The sequence below is a fragment of the Balaenoptera musculus genome, chromosome 9, assembly GCF_009873245.2.
Source record: "Balaenoptera musculus isolate JJ_BM4_2016_0621 chromosome 9, mBalMus1.pri.v3, whole genome shotgun sequence".
Classification (NCBI taxonomy): domain Eukaryota; kingdom Metazoa; phylum Chordata; class Mammalia; order Artiodactyla; family Balaenopteridae; genus Balaenoptera; species Balaenoptera musculus.
In genome coordinates, this window is record NC_045793.1 from 11,710,100 (window position 1) to 11,725,216 (window position 15,117).

The 15,117-nt window shown below is 34.8% G+C and overlaps 1 protein-coding gene across 1 annotated transcript; it reads right to left on the reverse strand.

The window, feature by feature from the left end:
* Positions 1-3,502: 3,502 nt before the first annotated feature.
* On the reverse strand, positions 3,503-4,437 carry LOC118901180 (olfactory receptor-like protein OLF3). The gene is given in 2 exon segments (XM_036864271.1): positions 3,503-4,251; positions 4,254-4,437. Coding segments are annotated over 2 exon segments (933 nt in total).
* Between the last annotated feature and the right edge of the window lie 10,680 nt (positions 4,438-15,117).

Sequence of the window (15,117 nt, forward strand, 5' to 3'; positions counted from 1 at the left end):
TGGTATAATGTTATAATAATCCTAGTTATTACTTTAAAATGTATATCTCAGAAATAACTAATTTTCTTGTCAACTGCATTATTATGAACTTTCATCAAATCTTTAACAGTGGTCATTTTTAAGTCTTTTGTCATTTACAGACAGTTCTGGGTGTACTCTGATGCTTTTGCAAATATGTTCCTATAAAAGGCTTTCATCTTCAAGAAATTCATGGAAAAGACTCGGACAAGTACAGGTTTCTGGTAACTGACTGTACTGCTGAACTGAATGAATAAGCATTTTCAGATCTCTAATGAAAAACTGATGAACTCATAAAAGTGCTAACAAAAGGTCAAGATGAAAAAAAAAATTAATTACATGGGACTGAGTGAACTGATGAGGATGAGTATAATTTTTGTGACTTTCTGTCTGAATTAAAAAAAAAAATCCCACAAGGACTCAGAGGCAAAGAATATACAAATCAATTTTCACTGCAAAGTAAAGGAGCTGTTACAGTGGAGGATTACTGGACTGAATGTCAATATTATGACATAGTATGAGTGTGTTTCATGTTTGGTAATTGCAATCATTGTTGCTTTTGTTGTGGTCATCCATGTACAATGCTTGGTGTCAGTCTATTTATCTCTTGTAAAAATAAAATACAGTGTGTGTGTGTGAAAAAAAAAAAAAAAAAAGACCCGTCAGGCACTGACGTACGAGTGTAGACGTATAAAGCCATTCTGGAGAGTGTTATCCATTACCTAGCAATTTGGCTCCTGTGTATATTCCTTAAATAAATTCTCACAGGTCCTTAAGTACACATGTATTATGATGTTCACCATCGGGCTATATGTGGTGGTAGGGAGCTGGGTACCATAACAAAGAGTGATAGCTAAAATATGATGAACACCATGGATTACTCTGAACAGTTAAAAGTAATAGACTAGCAATATGTATCAATCTTAAAAATATAGTCTTGAGTAAAAAAACAAAACTAAGACACAGTATGAGTAGTTAATATATATTTTAAATACATAAACGCACTCTCAAACATCATTATATGCATTAAACATATCAGAATAGTTGAATAAAGAATGGGATAAAACAGAATTAATTAATTTTAATTAATAAAAGAAGGCTTGTATGGGTGATAATATTTCATCTACTGAAGAGTATTATGAACCAATTAACTCTGAGCCTGAGATTTTTTAAAGCCTATTTACTATTATACTAAATTCCAACATGCATTATCTTTATATATTTCGTAAGAGGCAACCTCTAGAATAGTAAAGAAAGTTTCAATTAATAAATCAATCAGCAGGAATTTATTAGCATTGTTAAGGCACTGGGAACACAAATAAGATAAAATGCATAGTCCTTGCTCTCAAGAAGCTTATAGTCTAACTGATGAATATAATACTTTGCCCTTTCCACAGTAGAAACTTGAATTTTCTCCTTTTAAAAGTGGGAGATAAAACATCTCTTCTCTTGAGATTTTACTCAGAAATTTGAGCCCAGTTATTCATGATGTTAATTGATAGGATTCAGAATTTCCAGTGAAAGGAAGTATTTATTACTAAATTTATTAGTGCTTATTAGTAAATTATTAAGACATTGGATAAGTCTCAGATTTCACATACAAAAAATGTACAGGTCTACAATTATTTTTTCCATGAATGTCTATGACTTGTAAAAAAAAAAAAAATTTTCCTTTTATAGAGATTTAGCCGTTTTCTTCCAACCCTTGTTAGACAAGCAGTGTGCCATGAGAGCAGTAAGAGAGAGGAAGAAGGAGTCAAAATGCAGATGAAGAAGCAGGCAGCAGCTGGACCAAGTTAGGTCCTGTACTTGGGGAGTCTGGATTTTATACTAAGCAGGAAAAGGATGTGACTTGATTTATTTTCTAAGATAAAGGAGCCTTCTACAGGTCAAATGGCCCAGGTCACTCAAATAAATTGTAGGGAAAAGAAAGAGTTGGAGGGGACCTATAGATTAATGAGATTTCAAAGCATATCAAATTGAAAAAAATGGGCAAAACTAAACTACAGTGACAGTGACTAGGGATGTTTGCTTGAATAATAAAGCCATAAAGAAATGCAAGACAGTGATTACTACAGAGGTCATGAGAGCAGTTACTTTTGGGAAAAAGGAGTTGTGATTATGATGAGGCACATGGAGGGACTGCTACAGTAGCTGGCAGAATTTTTTTTTTTTTTTTTTTTTACTTGAGTGGTGGTTACAAGAGGGTTTGTCTTACAATAATTCCCTAAGCTACACATTTATTTAGTGTGGTGTTCTGCCTGTGTTTCACCTTACAAAATAAAGTCAAAAAACAAATAATAATTTTAAAAATTAAAGCTGTTGTGTGCAGAATAGAATGTAGAAAGCAGAGGTGGAAACAGAGAGACCAGTTGATCATATATTTTGTTGACAAGCTAATGAAATCTATTGCTGGGTAGGGTGTAAAATAAAGGAATCAAGAATTACTCTGATGTATGATGGTTCCTTTTACTAATACAGTGAAGGTGTATTGGGGCAAGAGGAAAGGAATAGCTTGGGATAGAGGAAGCAAGAACAACAGCTCTATTTTAGCTATGTTAACAATGAGATTCATATAATGTAAGTGAAAGGAGTTAAGCAAGCATTGATACATGTGTCTGGAGATCATAAGAAAGGTCTTGTCTGGCTTGGAGCTAAAAAATACATAGATAGATACATAGATGGATAGATAGAGATAGAAAAGTTGGATGGATGAATGGATGGATGGATAATGAATGGGTGGATGGATGGATGGATGGAGAGATAATAAATTGGATGGACAGACGCCATGGTTCTGGGTAAGGTGACTACCTGGAGCAGACATGGAACAGTGACCTACTAGAGCCACAGCAAAAGGAAAAAATTCATTTTGAGTAACTCTATATAGAGAGAAGGTTGCATAATGTGTAGTGCTATAATTGTGTCCTACAAGCTATTTTAAAAAAATAGTTGAATATCTACTCTATGCCACCACTCTACTAGGTATTTTACATAGATAATTTATAATCTTCAAAATAATCACACACACTGGATATTATTACTTCTTTTTATAGTTGAGGAAACTAGAGGTCAGAGATGTTAAGTACCTTTTTCAAAGCTACATTGCTGGTGATGGGTGGGGTCATGATTCAAAGTGTGGCTCTTCTCACCCTGAAAATTTTTACTGTTTGTATTTCATTTTCTGAGGGAATAGGCAGGAAGTATATGTAAGTAAAAGGGGGAATATGAAGTCTAGGAGGAGAGATTATCCAGCAGACTGCAGCTTAATAATTAAAGGCTTTTTTTCTTTTTTTACTGTATGTGTAACAGGGCAGTGATACATAGTCAAAATGTGGATGAATGTGGAAAGTCAGTCTAGAAAAACTTGTTCACCATGATCTACCTTATGAGAAAATCTGAGAAGAAAGGGCATGTCCATCATTTTCTCTTTGTTTAGAATGTCGTTCTATGGGCTGTTGGAGGGAAGGAGAAATTCTTTGAATCTTTACCCTTTGTCACTAAGTTTCCCCAACACTCTTCTAAAGGCGCTCATCACTTCCTTGTTCCTCAGGCTGTAGATTAAGGGATTCAGCATGGGGGTCACCACAGCATAGAACAGGGCAACCATCTTCTCCTGTTCTGCTGAGGAGGCAGCCATGGGTCTCATGTATGTGAAGATGGCTGTTCCAAAGCACATAGAAACCACAATGAGGTGAGAGGCGCACGTCCCAAACGCTTTGTGGCGTCCCTGGGCAGAATAAATACGCAGAACGGCAGCAACTATACGACCATAGGAGAACAGAACAAGAAAACAGGGAAGCATGATCACCAGAAATCCTGAGATGGCCACCATGACCTTGTTGAAGGAGATGTCCACACAGGTCAGCCTCAGCACAGCCAACATCTCACAGGCAAAGTGATTAACAACCTTACGGCACAGAGGCAGCTGAAAGATGATGACTGTCTGCATCAGTGAATTCACGAAACCAGCCACCAAGCAGCCGGCAGCCAGCCCCAGGCACAGCCCTCCGTGCATGATGACTGCATAGTGCAGTGGATGGCACGCTGCCACACAGCGGTCATAAGCCATGGCTCCCAGCAGGAAGAACTCTGTGCTGCCCATTGCCAAGGAGATAAACAGCTGGAGCACACAGCTGTAGAATGGGATGGACTTCTGGGCTGACAGGAAGTGAATGAGCATCTGGGGGACAGTGCTGTTGGTATAACAGATGTCCACAAATGACAGGATACTGAGAAAAAGTACATGGGTGTGTTTAGCCTGCTGTCGAGTCTGATAAGGAGGATGATGAGGAAGTTCCCCAGCACAGTCATCAGGTACATGGCCAGGAAAAGGACAAAGAGGGAGACCTGAGTCTCCCAGCAGCTAGACAGTCCCAGCAGAATGAACTCACTCATCCATGTCTGGTTTTCCCTGCCCATGAGCTTCTGAAGACCAAACCCAAGTTATAAACCAAAAAAACTAGATACGTAAGGTGCCAGAGGACCTTATAAGGTCACTTAGATCAAATAGCCATCTAATATTAAGTGGTGTGGTTTTTCAGATTGTACGTCTCCTTCTGGGAAACAATAGAACCCGCTGATGTGGCTCAGATCCAACGAGAAAACTCTTCTCCTTCTTAAGCAGGAAAGTTTTCATTAAAATGCTTATTTGAGTTAAAAAGATTAACTGTAAAACGTGATTTTTTTTCTTTAAAGCCAACTCCTAACCATGGAGTTTGTTTACTTCTCTGTTAGACACCGGTTTTTCCCTCCTTACTATCTCAAAATCCATACTGAATGGAACCTAATAGGTACGAACAGGTTTTTTTTTTTAATTTACTTTTTTTACTTCTGGATTCTTTGACTATGAAAATGAGATACTAAATTTCCACCCTTTTAAAATCACAAATTTGGGGTTGTAAATTAAAAGGTAGCAAATATAAAATAGTTTTTAGTAGCTAAAAATTATCAAAAATTACATTTCAGAGTCAGTGAGATAAAAAATGAAGACCTGGGTGACGAGGCTCATTTCTGAAAAATCTTCACCTGTTTGTCTTTTACCTGGCTGAGAGAATAAGAGGAAAGAATCTGCAATATTGCATTTCTCCTCCCTTGAAAGAGCAGCAGATCATGGGGTCGACAGCAGAGTATGACTGTCAAGAAACAAATCAAAGATGCATTAACTATCTTCCTTAGTAAATGATAAGAGCTCGAATAGTTGCCACACGTGCTAGCCTATTAACTAAAAGATAAGGGAAAACTGGTTGCACATTCCCTCTGATTCTATTTGCACATATTCTGGATAGTGATTATTGTGATTTGGAGACTATATAATGTGATGGAAAAAATTAATTAGAATTAACTCAGTGAAATGACTGTTGATGATCTTTCCTTCAACCGTCCTTACTTTTATCTTTATCTGAAATATTTGACTATCCCCTGCCCCTTAGAAAACTCTGCCTTTTCTCATCCTTGCGCTATGCTCCCTCTACTGTGACTCACATGACCAGAAGGTAATACTCTAGTCTGCTCAATACCATCCGCAAACTTTCTAATCCTGCTGATATATTAGTATTTCCGAAAGCTCAAGGGCTCTAGTATTCTCTCTAGAACTCTTAGTAATCTTATTTGTACATTACTTGTCAAATCACAAGTGATTTCCAAAAACCTCACAGACTGAACAAAGCCCACTCTAGATTTCCCACATACCCTGCCCCTCTAATTACTCTGTCCTTTAGGTACAGAAAGTGAAACACATGCACTGTTGTGACAAGGAGATATTATCTGTTTGCTGTCTGTGATCAGATAGTGCCATTGAATATATGATGAGAATCATACTTTGTGTTGAGGGTATTCATGACAGTAAGGGCAGCTAACTGCAGATAAATAGGGTGCCAAAGGTGATTGGATTAGCCAGCAGAGAAGGGTCTATTGGCATTTGCATTTGATAATCTTTTATCTAGAAATAAATTAAGCTTGATAAACCATTCCCACTCCAAGAGATAATTTATGCAAATTACAAGAGGAGGCAATAAAAGTACAAAATGTTCTTTAATTCTTTAGAATTTACTCTAGAGCTTCAGATCAGCAAGCCACTTTGTAATATTTCTATCAAAGAAAGAGGAAACCTACCTTTTTATCCCCAATGAAAAGGGAAAAGTTGGAATATAAAATTATCACTGGTGAAGAACTCAGGTACAAAAGAGAGATAAGTGACTTCAAAGGGGAAAATCAGTGCCTGAGACCTGTCAGTGGAACCTGACAATGTACAGATGGTATTTTAATAGATAATATTCCTAGGAAGGTGCATGAGGCAGTCTCTGATTCTGCTATAATACATGAAGCAATTCATGTAACATGAGTTCACCAGGAGAGGGCTAAAAGGAAAAAAAAAATACAGTGCAGGAGGTAGCTGATGATTATTTAAGGTATTCTCAGGTACCAAATAAGGAGACTTGACTGAAAAATCTGATGATAATATCTTGTGGTTTTGAGTTTTCACTTCTTAAAAACTAGTAATAGTTAAGGGCTCGACAAAGAAAATGTAGTAATCCCTGGTCTTGGATCAGTAATTCCACTTAAAGGCTCAGCAAGGTATTGTTTACAAATAGAAACACTCATGGTTCGCATGACACGTTTCTGTATCATCTTCATGTTTTTTAAAGTGCCTCTCCCTGGGAGTGAATGAACGACCTGCTTGGCCAATGAACTTGCATTTCCCAGTTCAACTGTCACTACCTACAGCTGCTCCTCAGTATCCCTGGGATTGGTTTCAGGACTCCAGTGGATACCAAAATCCACAGATGCTCAAGTCCCTTATATAAAATGGCCTAGTATTTGCATATAACCTACACACATCCTCCTGTACACTTTAAATCATCTCTAGATTACTCATAATACCTAATACAAAGTAAATGATAAGTAAATAGTTTCTAGCATGAAGCAAATTCAAGTTTTGCTTTTGCAAACTTTCTGGAAAATTTTTTAATATTTTCAATCCATGGTCGGTGAATCCACGGATGTAGAACCTGTGGATTTGGAGGTCCAACCGTAGCTTCTTCATCTGTCTAAAGGAAGCATAAATTCAAGTCTGTCCCAATTTGTTGGAGTGGGGGAAGTAGGGAGGATAATAGAAAAAGGATATGACATCAATAGGAAAAAGAATAATTTTTTAACCAAAAGTAAAATGTTTAAAACACTTTTGAAAATATGGTGTGTAAATAAAAGTTAAAAACAGATTTTCAAAAATAAGGCAGAGGTGTTGTAAGTGACAATAATAGTAAGATAAACAGCATTCCTGAACCACCTCTCCTTCCAAGAACTGTGATTCAAGCTTCCTAAAGTTCTACATCAGAAGTGTTCTCAAAAAAAGCCACCTGGAAAGCTTCAGATTTCCCAACAATGTTAACTGGCTAAGTTGCTATCGCCACCCCATTCCCACTTCCTAATGCATACCTACACTACTTGGAGCAACAGAAAGTTTAGAGCCAGTCATCTAGACTAAGTTATCTTCTGACCATCACTGTTTAAGAATGAGCTGGTTAACACAAACCTGTTCTCAGGTCCAGATTTCCAGCAGTGGACAAGTGCTGAGGGGGGAGTGCAATGTGACACAGGGAACACGACCTGTAGTAAATAAGTTCAATGTTTCCTATGAATGCAGTAAAAGCCCTAGGCTAGGTGCTTCATTTCTCAGAGGTATTCAAGAGAAATTTCTCCCCAGTTTGGCTACCCAAACGTATTTTCTTAAAACCAACTGCAAAAATGGGACCTTAATCTCTGTAGTAACCAAACTCAACCCAATTTTCACATGAGCCCAGAAAGAAGCTGTGTGTTAAGGAAATCCTTGCTTCTTGACTCATAATCCTAAGAACCCAATGGAGAGCCTCTGAGCATGACTGCCTTACCTCCAGGAAAAGAGGTCAGCATTGCCCCAGGAAGAGCAGGGCTGGGCAAGAAGTGGGATTTTATCTTCCCTCAGAGATAAAATCTCTACAGGCCAATTATGCTGTGCTTGTTAGGTTTCTATTGTTTTTTCTCCTTCTCTGTATGGTGACTCTCTCACCTTAAACTCTCATCTGCTTTTAAAAGAATTTACAAGTGAGAATTCAGTTTTTCCTGAGCCAGAAACATGAGAAAAGAGAATCTAAATCCCCAGTTCCCCTGGAGACATTCTCCTGTCTTTGTTGAAATTTCACTTTGAGGTAGTTAAAACTTGCCCATGACTTTCTGTCCATGTACTCGTGATTGAGACTATCTGAGCCAAAGTGCCCAATTATTTATGGACCGTCAAGGGGATCTTTGGGCAACATCTCCTGTAACAAAGTCCTGAAATTGTACATAAGCTATGATTATATATTATCTACACAACTTATGTAACTATTTCATAGGATATATCTCCATTTTGTCTCTATTGGAAGGTTCCTTTTAACTGTGCATTGTCATTATGTATTTTTATATCTAGATGTTTGCCCTCATTTTCTAAAAATACTACAAAAATTTACTACCCACTTAAAGGCATCTCAAATCTGATATCCATCCCATTGATAGACATTTAGGTTGTTTCTAATTTGTGGCTATTAAAAACAACACTGCTATGAACATTCACATAAACACACTAACAAACACACACACACACACACACACACACACACTCACTCACTCATCTTTTGTCCCAGACATGTACTGTACTCATTTCTGTTGCCTAGTAGTGGAATTGCTATATCACAGATTATGTGTGTGTCCAACTTTAGCTAATATCATCAGTTCTGTCAAAACAGATGTTTCAATTATATTCCCACCAACTCTCTATGAGTATTCCTTTGCTCTAACCATTCTTTGTCCTTGGATTGTAAGTCTTTTTCATTTTAGCCATTCTGATGTGTACATAGTAGCATCTCACTGTGATTATATTTTACATTTCTATGATGACTAATGAGGCTCTACATATTTTTAAGTATTTATTGACTATTTGGATATTCCATTTTCTGAGGTGTATGTTCAATTTCTTGCCCATTTTCCTATTGGGTTATTTCTCTTTTTCTTATTGAGTTTAGTTCTTTATATATTTTGAATATGAGTCACTTGTCATTTATATGTATCACAAATATTTTCTCCCACCTATTCATTCTCTTAATGGTGTCTCTGATGAGGAGATGTTCTTAATTTTAATGTAGTTCTATTCATCAATTGTTCTTCATACAGTTACTGCATTTTGAGTCTTGAGTGAGAAATCTTTGTCTCTCCCAAATCATGAAGTTATTCTTCAATGCCATCTTCTGGGAGTTTTAATGTTTTACTTTTCACATCTAGATCAACAATATATCTGGAATTTATTTCTGTGCATGATATGACATAGGAACCTAGATTCATTTATTTCTATGTGAATATCCACTTTTATTGAGAGACAATTCTTTCCTCACTATTCTCCTGTGTTGCCACAAATCAAATTTTAATTTATATGTGTAGGTTTTTCCCTAGACTATTTTTTTATGATCCATTGGTCTACTTATCTATTATTATACCAGTACTGCATTGTCTTAATTACTGTAGCTTTATAATAAACCTTGTTTATAGTAGTATAAATCCTCCAACTTGATTCTACATTTTCCAATTGTTTTGGCTCTTCATGGCTATTTGAATTTTCAATCTGACTCTAGAATTAGCTTAAAGATTTCCAGGAAAAAAAAAAAAAAAAACTTTGTGAAATTTTAATTGGGATTTTACCTAAAAATCAATTTGGGGAGAAGTGACATTTCTATGCTATTCAGTATTCCAATCCATAAAAAAAAAATTCTCCCATTTATTTAATACCTTTCCTTTTTTCTATGTATATTTTTTCTGTGTGTCGTATATGTCTTATCAGATTTGTTCCCAGGTATGATGGTTTGAAATGCTGTTTTAAATAGTAACTTTTAAATTATATAAAAATGTAACTGGCTTTTATATATTAAATATGTATATATGAAATTACTTTTGTGGATGAGTGGTGTTATTTCTTCCTTATATATTTGGTAGAATTCACTGGTGAAGCCACTTGGCCTGAAATGCTCTTTGTTAAAAAATTCTTAAATATGCATTCAAATTTCTTAGTATATAGGACTATTCTATTTCTTAATGTGTCCATTTTGGTCAGGTTTATCTTTCCTGGGAATTTATCTCTTTCATCTAACTTTTCAAATTTATTAGCCCAAATTTGTTAATATCTTCTTATATATTTTAATGTATATAGAATCTGTGGTAATGTCTCTTTTCTTTCCTAATATTGTCTATTTCTTCCATTTCTCTTTGTCTTCTTTTATTAGTCTTGGAAATGGATAATGGTTTACTATACACTATTTTTAATATCACTTGATGCAAGGAGAACAAAGATGGGGTAGTCCCACCCCTTAGAAAATACCATTTAATAGGTAATAGGGAGAAGACAAATATTTCCTCTTTCAAGCAGTTAAATCTGGAAACTATAAAAGAAATCAAACATCATAAAAAATTTCCTAAGATATAGGTGAAGAGAACAGAAGTATCCACCACCCAAAAACATAAAACTCAGTGTCTGTAATCCAGTAAAAAATTTTTCCAAGCATACAAAGAGGCAGAAGAGTTTCCAGGCCACAGCACAAGGAGAGGGAATGCAAACAAGCCATGATAAGGAGAAAAATCAACCAATAAAAATTATGCAGTAACAACAGAGGTGATAAAGTTATAATACAAGCACATTAAGATAGCCATTATAAATACACTTCATATTTCAAGAAGACAGAGAAAACACTAAGCATGATGAGGAAAGAAACCAAAGATATAAAAATACCCAATTCAAACTATAAGGTGATGAAAAATATGATATCTAAAATGAAAAATACACTGGATAAAATCAATAGCAGATTAGACATTGCAGAAGAAGAGATCTGAGAACTTGCAGACATAGCAATAGAAACTATCCAAAATGAAGCAGAGAAGAAAAGACTGAAAAAAATTGAACAGTGCTTCAATAAGCTGTGAGAAATATCAAACATGAAATCAGAGTCCCAGAAGTAAAAAAGAGTACTGGGGTATAGGGGAAGACATAACCAATATTTTAAAAATATTAACCTCAAATTTCGAAATATAATGAAAAGAAAGAACCTACACATTTAAGTAGCTCAGCAAACCTCAAGCATTTTTTAAAAATGAAGAAAAACATTACAAAGTGCTACGTTATCAAAGTGCTGAAAAGCAATAATAAGAACAAAATTATGAAAGCAGTTGTATAAAAAAATGCATTACATACAGAGAAAAAAAATAATATTAACAGAAAAACTGAAAGAAAAAACATGCCATCCTAGAATTCTATGCCCAGAGAAAATGTCTTTTAAAAATAAAAGAAATAAAGATACATTCAGTTATTGATAAAAAGTATTCATAGTCAGCAGACAAAATATTACAAGCAAAGTTAAGGACATACACCTAAAGAAAAAATAAAGATGAGCATAGAAATCAATGGAATAGAAAAGAGAAAAATAGAAAAAAAAATCAAGATGATTCTTTGAAAGCATCAATAAAATTGATGAACTTCTATCTAGACTGATCAAGAAAGAAGAAACAAGACACAAATTATCAATATAAAAAATGAAAGGGGTGACATCACTACTGATCCTACAGACATCAAAAGAATAAAAACAAAACCTTATGAATATAGTCTATGTTAATACATTTGACTACTTAGACGAAATGGAAAAATTTTTAATTTCTTTTACAAGTATTGTGCTGCCAAAACTCATAAAAGAAGAAACAGATAACGTGAATAGTCTTATATCTAAACAACAGACCAAATGGCTTTACTGGTGAATTAAACCAAACATTTTAGGAAGAAGTATTACAAAATCTACCAAACTCTTCTAGAAAACTTTAGCAGAAGTAACTTTGCTCCTTTAATTAATTCTTTAAATATTACCCTGATATCTAAACCAAACAAAAACATTGCAAATAAAAAAAAGAAAACTACAGATCAAAATCACTCATCATCATAGACACAAAAATACTTTAAAAATATTAGTAAATTGTATCCAGCTTATAATAAATATGTTATTTCCAAGTTGAGTTTATCCCACGAATGCAAAGTTAGTAAAACTTTCAATTGGTCAATACTCTTCAAAAGTGTCAAGGCATGAAAGACAAGGAAAGACAAGCTGTTACAGAATGAAGGAGATTAAAGAGAAATAATAAGCAAATGTAATGTGGGATCCTGGATAGTGTTCTAAATTTTAAAAAAAATAATAATTAGTGAGAAAACTGATAAAATTAGACCAAGCACTATAATTTAGCTAAAAAATGAAATAATATTAATTACACCAGTGTTAAATTCCTGGGTTTTTTTTTTGTACTATGGTCATGTAAGATGTTAACTTTATGGTAAACTTTCTATACTATGGTTTCAAACTTTCCTTAAGTCTAAAACTAGTTCAAAATAAAATCATTTTTAAAAAAATTTAAAAATGTGATTTACCAAATCAAGAGTCTACAGAGATTACCTATATATGATAATATATGATATCTATTGAGATATATATATGATATCTATATGAGATATATCTCAATAGACATGAGAAAAATTGTTTGACAAAATTCAATATCCATTAATTATAAAAACTAAGGAATCTAGAGATAGAAGAGAAAGTCCTCGGTCTGAAAAAGGACATTAACAAAGTTCTAGTAGTTAACATCATTCTTAATGGTGAATGACTGAATGATTCCCCTCTAAGATCCAGAAAAATGAAGCAGATTTACTCTCAACACCCCTATTCAACATTGTATTAGAGGTTCTAGTCACTGCAATAAAGAAAGCAAAAGAAATAAAAGGAGAATCTACCAATAACAAAAAAAGGAAATCTAATAAGGGGTTTTAACAAAGGACAAAGGATGCACATCAGTATGAAATAATAAATTTTATTTCTATATTCTAGCAATGAATAAAGTGGAAACTGAAATTATAATAGAGTATCATGTAATGTAGCATAAAAATCATGGAATACTAGAGAAAGAGCTAATGAAACATGTGTAAGATTTTTATCATGGAAACTACAAACAAACTGATCAGAGACATTAAAGAAGACCTAAATAAATGGAAAGAAATACCATGTTCACGAATTGTAGGATTCAATATTGCTGAGCTGACAGTTCTCCCCTACTATTTGACTTATAAGTTGGATGCAATCCTAATCAAATTTCCATCAGGCTTTTTTGAAACATTTGACAAGCTGATTCTAAAATGTATGTGGAAAACAAGGAACCTAGAATACAGTCTAAGTAATTTTGAGAATGTAGAACAAATTTGGAGTGACACTCTCTGATTTAAAGACTTACTATTAAGCTACAGTACTCAATACAATCTAACATTGCTTTATCAGTAGAGGCATGGATCAATGGAACAGACAAAAGAAGTTTCCCCTTCTAGCCAAGATACAGAAACAGGGCTTGAACTTCCCCTCCCATCAGAAACAACTATAGATCAGGACAAAATATATTAAACTACAATTTTCATGGTATTGGACATCAGGCAATGAAGGACAATGATCCATGAGATATGGTGAGAAAATACCACGTTAACACTAATCAAAAGAAAGCTAGAGTTTCTATAGTAATATCACTCAAAGTAGATTTCAGAGCAAAGAACACTACCAGGGATAAAGAAAAGCATTTCATAATAGTAAAAGATGCAATTCATCAAGAATACAGAACAATTGTAAATACTGAGGCACTTAGTAACAGAGCCTCAAAACACATGAAGCAAAAACTGATAGAAATGCAAGGAGAAATAGGCAAATTCACAATTATAGTTAGAGATTTCAATACTTCTCAATAATTGATAGAATAAGTAGAAAGAAGCGAATAATAAGGAAATGGTAAGGAAATAGAAAACTTCAACAGCACTATCAACCGTGGACTAATTAACATTTATAGAATACTCCAATCAACAATTACAGAAAACACGTTTTTTTCAAGTATGTATGGAACATTTACAAAGATTGAACATATGACTGGTGATAAAATAAGCTTTCATTAATCAAAACAATTCAAGTAAAAAATATGTTAATGCCTCATAACCCTAACAGAGGGCTTGACTGAGGAAGGGCCACACCACCCAGGGTAAGCCAACCTGGACCCATCTCTGAGCTTTTTCCGCTGGAGCTAGCAGACAAGTCAAGATTCTGTCTCTCACATCATGTTGTATATCTGGGGCCTCCAAGGGTCACTTTTTCCACCTCATAGAGGAAATCGATGAATGATAGAAAAGAACAAGTTCCACAGAGAGAAGCAAAGCCAAGAGGCAGGAAATAAGAAAAAATTTAAAAAGACAAACTTCAAAAAACTTTTTAGACTCTAGATTCAGTTATTCATGATACCATTGATGATATTCATTACTATATTCCACAGTTAAGCTATTTATTTAATTTTTAGTTTTGCTTATCCATTTTGCTTTGGGTCTTACCACTTGAAACCCTAACGGTCCTAACTATAATGGTAACACTACGGGTCTGTGGGTTTTTCACATCTTCAACTGAACGCTGATCCACACACAGCAGACTTAAAGTGCCAAAACTCCCTGTGGTATCCCAAAAGGGGTGTCCTTGTCGAGATTTAGGATGCCTTTGGATTCAGACAAGCCAAGGCTGAACTGAATCTAGGCTGTATGTGTTGATTACTAGCTGTCTGAGCTTGTGTGAGTTACATATACTTGAAACTCATATTTTACCCACAATGTGGATAATAATATCTGTATTTTAAGGAAAGCCATTAATATAAGCTTATAGAATTTAGGAGACCTTTAAAGTTTAAAATTCGTAAGTGTAGCACAGAGCTAGCTAATATTACTCTGCTCTTTCAGATTTTTATGAATCTGACTTAAATCCTATATTTATATAACTGATGGGAATTCTAATACCCCCTCTAAAAGTTTCTAGACTTCTTGGCTCCCAAAAAGTGAATAAGCATCTGTGAAACAGAACTTTGTAACAGAACCCCGCAAAGCACAGTCATTAAATAAAAAATATATAGAATAGGTGATCAAGTGTCCGGACTGCTCATAGGGGCTTGATGAGGAAGTATCACAGCACTGCCACCAGGTACTTGGCCAGAAGTTGAACA